General features: G+C 44.8%; 1 protein-coding gene across 1 annotated transcript in view; it reads left to right on the forward strand.

Annotated features, from left to right (window-relative positions):
* The first annotated feature begins 1,103 nt into the window (after positions 1-1,103).
* The window catches only part of SLC6A11 (solute carrier family 6 member 11), a 124,455-nt gene continuing 112,938 nt past the window's right edge, over positions 1,104-12,620 (forward strand). The window contains exons 1-4 of the mRNA XM_033210673.1: positions 1,104-1,419; positions 4,382-4,516; positions 4,629-4,769; positions 8,210-8,300. Coding sequence (XP_033066564.1) covers positions 1,164-1,419; positions 4,382-4,516; positions 4,629-4,769; positions 8,210-8,300 — 623 coding nt within the window. The 5' untranslated portion in view covers positions 1,104-1,163. The remainder of the gene's footprint in view (positions 1,420-4,381; positions 4,517-4,628; positions 4,770-8,209; positions 8,301-12,620) is intronic.

Raw genomic sequence — 12,620 nt, forward strand, 5'->3', positions numbered from 1 at the left:
AAGTCTTCATCTCTGTGGCCCCCAGCAGCTTTAATAGTCTTTCCTTCTTCCCCTTTTCCTGTTCTTTCCTTCCTTCCTTCCTCTCTAGCCACAAATACTTATTGAGCACATACTATGCACCAAGTCTTGTGCTAGGTTCTGTGGCTATTATAATGAACACGACAGTGTATATCATCCTTACAACTAAGTGAGGAGACAAATATTATACAAGAAGATGGACAAATGTGTGTATGTCTACACATTGTATGATACTAACAATGGGCAATGTTCATTGGGCACTTCCAAGGTATCAAGACCTTTATAAGCATTTAATAACCTTTTACCTAAAAATCCATCCCCTACATTAAAACCTACAAGACCCTACTGGTATTACCTTTTGCAGATCAGGAAACTGAGGCACAGAGGGATCAGATGACTGACCAAAATCACACAACTTAGATTTACCTGTTTCTACACACAAGCACTTAACTGCCACCCAGTCCTGACTATGTTGAGAGCTGCGGACACCAGTATGAACAAGACCTGCAGGGTGTCTAGGGCCGGGAAGAAGCCACGAGTTCATTTACACCCTTTTCCTCAAGGTGTGGTTCCTGGACCAGACATAATGGCATCACTGGGGAGCTCCTCAGACACGCAGGCTCTTCAGCCTACTGTGATCTACTAGACCGTGATGTGTAGTTTAAACATGACCCGCAGGTGTCTGGTGTGTAAGTTCAAGTTGCAGAAGTCTGGTCTAGAGCCCATTCCTCTTATTAGAGACGGGAAACTGAGGCCTAAGCATTTGAAGGTTATGGACGGTGGCAGAACTTTGGGGTTTGGTGAGTGGAGCCAGCCTAGGCCTAAATGGGTGCTTCCACTCTTGTCCCAGCAGGTCAGTGGGTAAGGCTGCGGGAAGGATGGGCGCTGCAAGGGCTCAGCGCGCGCAAGGTGCTCGCGGGCTCTCTGGCGGGGCTGGGGTGGCGTGGGTGGCGTGGGCGCCCTGCGGGCCGGGCCTCCGCGCCGCGCCGCGCCGCGTCCCAGTCCCCGTCTCCGCGCTGGCCTGGCCCGGTCCCTCAGCTCCACCCCCTGCCTCCCCCTCCCGCCTGCTCGCGCCTCCTGAAAAGCCAGCCCGCCCGGGGCGGCGGCGCAGAGCCGGGCCGGCGCACGAGGCAGCCAGCGCGGCCATGACGGCGGAGAAGGCGCTGCCCCTGGGCAATGGGAAGGCTGCAGAGGAGGCGCGGGAGTCCGAGGCGCCGGGTGGCAGCGGCAGCAGCGGGGGCGCGGCGCCCGCGCGCGACCCGCGCGACAAGCGCGACAAGGCGGTCCACGAGCGCGGCCACTGGAACAACAAGGTGGAGTTCGTGCTGAGCGTGGCCGGGGAGATCATTGGGCTGGGCAACGTGTGGCGCTTCCCCTACCTGTGCTACAAGAACGGAGGAGGTGAGGTGATAGGGAGGAGAAGGGGAGGTGGCGCCACCCGCCCGGTGGGGGCGGGGAACCAGGGGCGAGCGCGAGACCCCCTCCCGCGCCTGCGTGGAGCGGAACCCGAGCGGAGAACCTCGACTCCAGGCACCTGGCGCGTGAGCTCGCCCTGGAGCGCGGCCCACCTGTGCCAGTGCGCACGCGCACGTGCCAGTTCGCACCTGAGGGTTCCACCGGCCAGCGCGGGGACTTGCCCGCGTTCTGTCCCCAGCGTGAGATGCAGACCGAGGCCAGGGAGCCCTCGCTTTGGGTACGCGCACTAGTGTTTCAGGCACTTGGCCCCTTTGAGCCTCAGCTCTCCTAACTGGGAAAAAGGCCTGTGGAGAAGGGACTCCTGATGATCAAAGTGGTCTCAGTTTTTGCGCGCTTACTGAAGTGCCGAGCACCTTTGACCTACATCAGCTCATCTCATCCTCTCGGTCACTTTCGTAGGCAGGGGTCTACCCATTTTGCAGATGAGGACACTGGGGTCAAAGAAGTCTCACTCGACCACAAATAAAGATGGGATTCTGATGTCAAAGGCCTTGTTTTAAACTGGAACTGGACTCATCACAGGGAGAACTTTTAGGCGAGGCATTGCTCTGTGGTTTCCTGCCTAGTCTTTCATCTACTCTTAAGCCCATTTTTAGGGCCACTATTTGGGGCCCCTCTGGTGGAAGAATTGGCAACGAATAGTTTATTTTACGGGTCTGAGAGTCACCCACGACAAACAGCAACACTGGTTTAATGCTGATGCTCTGCCGTAGAGATGTAGAAGGGCAGAGGGGAAGGATGGTGATGAGAGAGTCCTTTCTAGTGACAGCCTCTCAAAGTCAGTTTGACAAAAGATGCAGCAGCGAATCCATAACTCTCCCAGCTCAGGGAAGGGGCTCCAGCCTTCAGGACCCCCTCCTGTCTATTCAGCAGGACAGCTGGGTGGGTCCATGGCAAGGGATCTTATAAAACCTCCTTCGGTGGCACAGTTTCTCCAAGGAAGAGCCTGTATCTGTATGTTCCCTCTTCTCTTCCCTGTGCCCTTGCCCCTCCAGCAAATTCCCAAACCCCAGCGAAGGTGGCTCAGAAGTTGGCTGGCAGGGACCGCGTTGTCTGAGCAGAGCAGGACTTCCTGTGCGAGCAGCTGCCGGGAGAGCGAGAAGGGTACTGCTTGGCCCAGGCCCTTTCTTTGGGGACATTCATCCTGAAGGCACAGGCTGCTCCAAGCCTGCTCTGCACTGGTAATGAAGTGGCCGCCGGTGTTGATGGCTTGGCAAGGGAGAGAGAGGGAGTGGACTTGGAGACCCCCAACGTGCCCTGTGCTCTCGGCTGTGAATCCCGCCTCTCTGCAGATTCAGCGTTTGTAAACTGCGTCCACTTGGAAACCTGTGGAAATCTAGGGTAGTCCTCAAGCACAAATTGTTTTAACATCTTTTTTTCCATACAGGAAATGTTGTGCCCAAACAAAAAGCATTCCTAAAAGCAGAAAATAGGGTAAACTGGGTTAATTACAAATTCTGTCACAGATTTTTTTTTTTCTTAAAAAAAAAAAGGTTGTAGTGAGTAAAGTTTTTTAAATGAGTCATTGTTGTTTTGGTTTTTTTTTTTTCTTCTGACTTGCCAAGAGTTTCCATGAGATGCATAGATCTCCTGGTTTGATTGAGTTTATTATCCTAAGGATTAGTAGCTTTGTGAATGCACAGGTCAAAAGACTTTCCGAAAGTGTCACACATTATACGTTAGATTCTAGAGGTTTCACAGGTAAATAACAGCATGTTAGGGGACCTGCTGCAGCTGATTTTAATCACTTAGATTTAGATTCAGTAAACAGATCCTCTTATCTCCTTTTCCACACTTTTTGCTTTCTAATGTAGTTGGGATATCTGCTTCTCAACTGTTTACCTTTTAAAAAACATCCATTCTGCCCTCCTTATAGATCCCAACAGTAGTTTAAAGTATTTATTTCCAAATATGAAACTTTAAATTAGCTGCTTGCCCAGAAAAGCTAAGACACTTTCAAACGCTGATAGATATGGTCCTGCTATCATGATTGATCAAAATTGTTGCTATTAATCCTTGCAGTTAAGGAGACTTCATTTAGCAAAAAGCACTTTCAGTTAAAGCCTTCATTTGTGAGATCAGATGGTAGCAAATAGCATGTGTTTCCATGCTTTGTTATTAGACAGGAGGGACAGAATGAGGGATTTGGAAAAATCCCCATTCTGGGGGTAATAGTTCATGCTCACCTCAGTTATTTAATTTGTTTCACAGAAAGACCCAGGCAATGGGTATTGTGTTTCAAGATAGGAACCCTAATGCTTAGGATGATCTCTTCCTGGACCAATTCAAAGCCAGCCTTTGCTAGATAGATTCTTTTTGCAAACTCCTTGCAAGTTGACACCACACCTGGGCCTCATGTGTAGGGTACTTAATTCTTTGAGGCCTGATATTGTTCACTGTATAATTCCCTGAGAATGCTCTTTATGACAAAGATTGTTTGCAGGTCACTTCCAAAGTAAGAGGCAGGGGTGCCCCTCACCTGGTCCGTTGAGGTCACTTTAAAATGAAAAAGGGTGCAACATTCAGGGAAGGAATGAATTTGACCCATGCTGGAGGATGAAATGTAATTTTTTTTTTTTTTAATGAGCCAATGAAACAATTTCTTTTACATTATCATCTTAGCTACATTACAATTCTATGAGGGAAGCAGTGCAGATGTTAAAAACTGAAACTCCATTTTACAGATGGAGAAGTTGAGGCTTGGAGATGTGAGGTGGACTCACATAAACCTAGCCCTGTTTTCTGACTCTGGTCCTCATAATGGGAACTTGAACTCAAGTTCAAAGAACATCATGTCTGGCCTGTAGTAGGTGTTTATGAAAGAGTTCTTGCACCAAGTATGAAACGGCAGGGACAGTTTTCATCTCATTCCTTTGCATCCTTACAGGGGCATTCCTGATTCCCTATGTGGTGTTTTTTATTTGCTGTGGAATTCCTGTTTTTTTCCTGGAGACAGCTCTGGGGCAGTTCACAAGTGAAGGTGGCATTACGTGTTGGAGGAAAGTTTGCCCTTTATTTGAAGGTATGTGTTGAGTTAATGAGAAAATAAAATTTTGCACAGGGAATGTAAACTGCAAAGGCAGATTGTTTTGAAAAGATAGACTCAAGTTGCTTCCTTTCTTTTGTCCCTTCAGGCATTGGCTATGCAACGCAGGTGATTGAGGCCCATCTGAATGTGTACTACATCATCATCCTGGCATGGGCCATTTTTTACCTGAGCAACTGCTTCACTACTGAGCTACCCTGGGCTACCTGTGGGCATGAGTGGAACACAGGTATGGCCCCACGGAGGTCTCTCTGCTGGTCCTGCTGGGTGACCTGGGATTGGGGTTTGTTCGTGCCCTCCAGGCCAGTCCTGGTCCCTGCCTCTCATCAAGAGTCTAGTTTTCTAGGGTAGTCTTGCTGAAACAGAGGTCAGCTCTGCACCTGTTCTGGTACGTTCTGTGAGTTGCAGCCCTAAAGGCTGAGCTGAGCATTGGCCCAGAGACTGGCATGGTTAGGAGAATGGAGATGTTCTGTCTTCTGTCAAATGCAGAGACTGAACCCTGTGGAGGTAGCATGGGGGTGTGAGGAAGAGCACTGGATTTAGACTTAGGGGACTAGGGCTCCAACACCAGTCTTGCCTCTAGTGTCAAGTTTTCCCTTGTAAAACTGGGGTTAGACCAGATCAAGGGCTGCAGATAGAGGACCTACAGGCCAACCAGGCTTTAGATCAGTGAATGGCAAACTTAAAAAATGGATTTGGTTGCCAAAACTTAAAAAGTTGGAAGACTTCACCTGAAAAATTCAGGTTTCCAGCCTATCTTAAAAACTTAAACAATCTGGTGACACCAGACCCACTTTCCTGCTTGACAGCAGTGGCTGCAGCCAAAAGGTGGCTATTGCCTTCAGTGACAAATCTGTCACTGAGTTACCACAAACCCCACCCAGCTCACTTTATTCATTTACTTTATCAATCCAACCCTGCTGACATTTGAATTTAACCCCCAACCCCACTCCTGCTGGAATGCATAATCTTTTAGACTATTTTTGATCCCAATATATTCTTTGTTTTTCCATATATCCTCCTATTAGCATTGAGTTTGATAGTCCAAGGAAGGCATATCCCTGCCCAATCCCTGTCTAAGCTGGCCATACTCACAGAAGACATCGCTAATCAATTGTAGCACTCTTTCCTTCTCAGTCTAGTCTTGGTCTTAGAACACTTCTCCAATAGTGCTCCAGACAGCTGCTGCCTTTTGACTGGAATTGGCACACACACTTTGGCCTGTTCACCATCCATATGATAACCCGTGTTAGATTTTGTCTGGAAGTGGCCTGCCATCCTGAGGGCTGAGATCCAGTAAGATTGAGTAGGATGTTGGTGACCAGTAGAAGGAACCGCAGGTGGTAGACCTAGACATGCTGCAGTGTGGCTTCTAGCCCTATGCGATGCCTGACTCTGCCCTACTCCCCGACTCCCCCAACCCCTGGCTATTGCATTTTGTGGAGCTTTTGCTGTTTCTCTCTTTAGGGCCCTAGTTTTTAACCTTCCTTTGGCCAGGGAACTCATAGAAATGTTTATCAAACTAAAATTCAAGGACATTTTCTTGGAGGCCTGTGAGTCCTCTAGGATAATTTAATTGTGTGTACTTATTTTGAGGATACTCTAAAAATATGCACATGTTCTGGATGGTCTGAGCAAACACCTTATAACTGAGGACAGTCAGGAGGTTCCAGTGGCTGACTTTATGCATGTTTATAATTGAAGATGCATTCGTGGCAAATAGAATGATAGTGGCCAAGGGAAAAAGACCAGAAAGATTTAATTCATAAACAGAGCATTATTACTAAGTGAAGTCCACTTGAGAATGCAACACACCATAGGAATGAAGGTTTTGCAGAAGTGTAACCAGAGGAAAATGGTGTAATCAGATCTCAAATAGTGCACAGAGGAATAAACCACCTGAACTCAACAGATTCTGCTTCTTACGTATCAGTTTCATTTTTCTGTTGGGAAAGCAATATAATTTTACCAAATGGCATTATCCTATGCATCTATTTTCTGTTATCACTTTAAATTGTGTTGGTTCTGTAGTTTGGTTGGTATTTAATTTATACATTTAATTTGGCTTTTATAATTGTGTGAATACTACAATCACAAAGACTTTATAACTCATTGTTTATTTGTATGTGGTTAAATATTTTAATAAAAATAACTGGTCAACTTGGGTGTCCAAGAAATTTTTTTTTAATCTAGGAAGAAAAAAAGAATTGAGAAATCCTATTTTAGGGAATCCGATAAAAGTCAAGGTCTCCTCTCTCCAGAAAAAGGCACAGGACACATTCAGAAATCTTGCTTATAATTTCAGGTTTCCAGGCTCCTCTCAAGCCTGACTGAGGACCCAGAGACCACCTCCTTTCAGAACATAGTTAGCGCTTGCCAAGAGGATCAACAAGCAGGCAGACAATCTGGATTTTCCCCAGTGGACTGCAAACCTCTTTCTTCAAATGGTTTGCAATCCCCTTTCTCTAAAGGTGTGTGAACACTTGCAATGTGTGAAACATCACATATAGGAGGTGATTCCTGCCTGCAGAGATTACAGATGTGATTTGGAGCATTCATACGTATGTGAGATGGAAGACATGCAAGAGTGAAGCCAACCGGGCACCTGCTCCGTGCTGGCCATGGTGCGGGGTGCAGGGGCCTCTGAGGTGAATGGATACAGGAGGCCTTGCCCTCGGGGAGCTCATGGTCTGGTGCCCCAGGTGTCTCTAAACAGAGGGACATGGGTCCCATGGTGGTCGACTTTTCTGGGCAATACCCATGGCAAAGTAGATGGAGCCCTGGCTGGAGTTTATTTCAGTTCTATCCACAACTGGTCAGTGACTTTATATAGGAGGAAAAGGGTATAGGCGGGAGTCCCTTGACTATTTCTGAACCTTAGATTCTTCTTCCTCAAAATAAAGGGAGTTGGAGCAGGTGATTCCTTGGAGGGCCTTTGAATTCTTGCTTTCTTAGATTTCGGGGGAGGGAGGTTGGGGAAGCCCTCCTGGAGGGAGGGGTTAAGGCCCAGGGGCACTGGGCCTTGAAGGATGAATACTAGGTTGCTTTTACTTGAGATTAAATCTCCCTGGGACATCAAATTTCATGAAATGAGAAGAGGCATTCAGTAAATCCTTTCTGATTGACTGGATCGAGTGAGGGAATGATGAAGAAACCAGGGATTCTTGACATGTTGGCTCACACCATTTCCTCCAATCATCACATTTTGATGAGACAGCTGTGGCATTAGCCCCTTTTCACATAAAGTAAAACAGTCTCGCCTGCATTACTGCCCCAAGGTCACCATGGATGATCCATTCCTTTAGTCCTTCTATTCCACTACAGCCCTTCAGCCAGATAGCTAAATGCTACTGATGGGCCTCAGGCAGGGAAGTGGAAAAAAGAAAAGAAGGTTTGGGAACAAGGGTAGAGGAGACAGTTTGATAGGGAGTGTTGGTTGGGAATGGGAGAGAGAAGGTTCCCTTCCCCATAAACTTTTCCTCCTGTTCTAATCAGTCCAAACCTCTTAACTGTTTGTAAAATATTGATTTTCCCCAATGCCCTTTGACGCATGTTTACTTGGAGCGGCTACATGAAAATGCCTAGTTGCACATCAGCTCTGAATGTTTTTCAGGATTCAGCTTTCATGGAGGTTAATTTTCTTCTATTTCTTGTCTGTTTCCACTGTAGAGAATTGTGTGGAGTTCCAGAAACTGAATGTGAGCAACTACAGCCATGTGTCTCTACAGAATGCCACCTCCCCCGTCATGGAGTTTTGGGAGTAAGTGGAGAAGAACTTGTCTCCCTTGGCCTGTGGGGGCTCTGTCCTGGTTCTGCTCACTTGGTCTTGCCCATATTCCTGGAAAAAGCCTGATCCTTCTTCCAGCCTGGCACTTGCTGGCTTCTGTGAGCATTCGACGGCTTCGGAAGCAAGAGTGCACATCTTCAGAGGTTTCCCAAAGGGGCAGCTGAGAGAAATGTTTTCTTGTTCTTTGATAACATGTCAGCGTACATAGTTGCTTATTAGGGCAGGAAGTGCTTAGTGAAAGGATAGACAGTTTAAAAATTCATTTTGAGCAAAAGAAGAGATGCAGCCTATTTGTAATAAGCTAGATCAAGAGTGTATTTAGCCTGGAAAGCATAAATCTCTAGGGGGGATGGGTTAGCTTTCTTTCAGTAGCTGAATTGTCATATGGAAAGGAAGGAGATCAACTTTAATGGATAGAGATTATAAAGAAGGAGGTTTTAAATGTGCATAGGGAAGAGCTTGGTCTCACAGCATCTCATTGTCTGGAAGTACTTCAGAAGGTTGTGAGCCCCCGTCCCTGGAAGTTGACCAGTATAGGGTTGCCAATCGTTGGGGGTGTGTCTGAATCCACTGAAATTGTAAGTAGTACTTGTGTGGATGGGCATTTTCCCAGAAATTGTCCTAGTTTTATCAGAGTTCCAAAGGATCTGTGACCCTCACAGGTCTGCCGAGTGTGGTTGTGTACACTGCACACTGAACAACCCAAAGGGTCATAATTTACATTATGAAATATACATTCCAGAATTGTGTGGTGCCTGACCTGTATAACCATACACAGTGGCCCTGACTTGCAAGTTTGTCATAAAGGTAGAAGGATCCCTTGCCCCAGGTATTGGAGAGAAGTTTCCTGTATGGGTCAAAGGCTGGACTAAATGCTTTCTGAAGCTTTGCAATCTAAAAAGGCCTGGCTTCATTGAAGAAGCCTCCATTACTCTGATGATGATTAATAGTAGTGTATGTGTGTGTGGTGGGGCAGTGATTTATGAGTGATTTTTATTCTTTTCCCAGATACCATTCATCTCCTGCCCTCTCTAGAGGTCATTATGCTGAATTTAGATTTACCTCTCTCATGTACATCTTTATACTGGTATATATATATCCCAAATAGCACCTAGGTCTTTCTTGCATATTTTTCAAATTTTATGTTACTAGTATCCATTACTTACATTTTCTATAACAACTTTATTTCTTTTCTCAATATTGGTTCTTAGATGTATCCATATTGGCACATGTAGCTTTGGTTCTTTCATTTTTCTACCAGAGTATTTCATTGTATGAATGGCCTATATTGTATTTATCCAGGTCCTCTGATGGGCATTTAGACTATTGCCCATTTCTCACTATTATTAACAACTGAGTAAAAATGTCTAGTCTGTTCTTCCTTGAGTGGAATTGCTGGGTTGTGGCATACATGCATTGTCAGTTTTATCATATAATGTAAAATTGCTTTTGAAAGAAATTAATCTAGGCCAGGCATGGAGGCTCATACCTGTAATCCCAGCACTTTGGGAGGCCTAGGTGGGCGGATCACCTGAGGTCAGGAGTTTGAGGCCAGCCTGGCCAACATGGTGAAACCCTGTCTTTACTAAAAATACAAAAATTAGCTGGGTGTGGTGGTTCATGCCTGTAATCCCATCTACTCAGGAGGTTGAGGCAGGAGAATCGCTTGAACATGGAAGGCGAAGGCTGCAGTGAGCTGAGATCACACCACTGCACTCTAGCCTGGGCGACAGAGTGAGACTCTGTCTCAAAAAAAAAAAAAAAATTAATCTAATTTACACTCTAAACAAGAGTTGGTGAGAATTTCTATAGCTTCACATTTTGGACAGCACTTGGTCTGTTCAGTTTTTGTTTTGCCACTGTAATGGGCATTAAATGATATCTTAATTCACATTTCTGTGATTACTTGTGAGGTTAAGCACTCTTTCATGTTTTGTTTTGTTGTCTGTTTTTTGCTATTTGATTTCTGTACCTGTGAACTTCAGGTTTATATTATTTTCTATTTGGATTGTTTGTCTTTTCTTACAGATAGAAATTGTTGATACATTCTAGATATGATCTTTTCCCAGTGTGTGGCTTTTCTTTCTTATTTACGGTATACAGAAGTTTCCATTTTATTGAAGTCGAATTTGTCAATTTTTCTTCTGGGTTTGCACAGTTGGTGTCTTATTTAAGATATATTTTCCTACCCCAAAGTTGAAAAAGTTTTCCGTATTTTCTTCTAAGAGTTTTACAGTTTTTTGGTTTCTTTTTTTCCCACATTTAGGAGTATAATCCATCTGGAATTTTATGTTTTTAATGTTGTTTTAGGTAGAAATCCAGGTTTTAATGTATAAATAACCTATTTTCCCAGCAGAAGTTACTGATCATTCATTCTTTTCTGATTTGTAGTGCCATCTTCTACACATAATTTCCTTTAAGCACAAGTCTGTGTTTGGGCTTTCTGTTCTGTTCCATTGGTCTCTTTGTCTCTGTGCCCATACCACACCTATGGTTTTTTTGTAAGCCTTGAGCCTGTAAGGAAAGTCTCTCACTTGTTCTTTTCCAAAATTGTTTTAGTCTTCTAAATGAATGTCAGAATCAGTTTGTTGAATTAAACAAGAACAGCAATTTAAAAAAATAACTCTGTGAGAGTTTTGATTAAAAGTCTATTGAACTCATGGGTTAATTTGAGAAAATTTGACATCTTTATGATCCAGCCTCTCTGTCTATGGACATGGTATAGCTAGTTCTCCATTTGTTTACATCTTTTAAAGTGCTTTATAGAGTAGTGCTACTTAAATGTGGTCTACAGAGTAGCAGTATTTTAATCACCTGGTTACCTACCCCAGGCCTACTGAATCATAGTCTCAAATCCATTAGATTTGTGCTTGAAGGGAGACTTCTGTGCTGGGTGGGCCTTTGTGGTCTTTCCCAATCTCATTGGGCTGAGGTTTCCTGGAAGAATGTCAGAGACTTGTATTGGACCTATACATTTGGGGGTCTGCAGAACAGTTTCTGTGCTCCTTTAGAGAATTCACCCTGAAACTCCAGACTGGACAAGGTCTCTGTGTTAGTTACTGTTGTTTTTGCACCATTCATTTCCTTTGTAACATATATGGAAAACCTTAATTAAATCATTATTTGTATAATGTATTTGTTCATTGTCTGTATTCCCCAATAGGCAGTCATGAAGCAGCACCTTGTCTGGTTTTACTCATCATTGCCAGGCTATGGAAGGCCCTCTGTGAATATTTATAGACTAGATGGATGGATGAGGAAGGCAGACAGGCAGGCAATATGTCTTAGAAAATACTATATGAGAAGAGTCAAAGTGGGCTCTGGCAAGAACACATGCTGTCATTAAGCCTCTCACCCAACAGCATTGATTAATTCCAGGACCCCTTTGCAATATCCATATTATCCATTTATTTGGACACCAAGGGCAGGCAAGGGCAGTTTGTCTGCATCCTCATCAGTATGGACCATCCTGCCAGCTACTTGGTTACTCAAGATGAAAGTTCATGGGAAAATGAACCCATGGTTCTAGTTTCCTATTCAGATTGCGTCTCTGTCTGTATCATCCATGCAGTGTTGAATCCTGTATCCTGAAAGTACTCAAATACTAGTGGGACACACACCCCTTCATACAATTATGCTTTTGTCAGACACCTCTAATTCTTCTTTACCCCTGAGCTGAGATTGGAATATAGAGATTGTGTGAGATGTTCATATCATCCTATGAAAAGCTTTTGAGCCACCTAAGTTTGAGAAGGGGTGAAAGCTATGTCCTTCAGTGAGAATATCCATTTGCCTTTGCTGAACCCAAATTCCCAAACTTATTTTCCTATGGACTAAATTAGAATTCCTTCCCTCTCTCTGACCCTGCCCCAGTGTACTCCACCCCCTGAATGCTCGCATTCTGCTAAGTGCAGTCTGGGAAAGTTGCTAGGAATAAGTTCTTCCTTAAATTCAGCCAAAAGTTGATGTCTGGGGCTTTGATATAGCATACCTAATTCCTTTTCTGTGTGACAGCACTCTTCAAGTATTGGATCAAGCTTCCTCAAAAACATTTCTTCATCTCTCTTTGTTGTTTCCTTGTGTGTCTGGTTTCATGGGATCCTGTTGTCCTTTTCATACTGCCTCCAACTCCAGGGACTTCAGTGAGGGCCACGTTGCTCAAAGTAGACTGCCTAGGCTGTCTGCTGTTATAGTTCATTCATTTGACAAACATCTGAGCTCCCGGTACACATAAGAAAGACACGGTGTCTTATTTAGAGGAAGCAAAGATGGAAGATGAGGTTCTAGTCTCTG

This window comes from Trachypithecus francoisi, unplaced genomic scaffold (assembly GCF_009764315.1).
Source record: "Trachypithecus francoisi isolate TF-2019V2 unplaced genomic scaffold, Tfra_2.0 Lachesis_group0, whole genome shotgun sequence".
NCBI classification, from domain to species: domain Eukaryota; kingdom Metazoa; phylum Chordata; class Mammalia; order Primates; family Cercopithecidae; genus Trachypithecus; species Trachypithecus francoisi.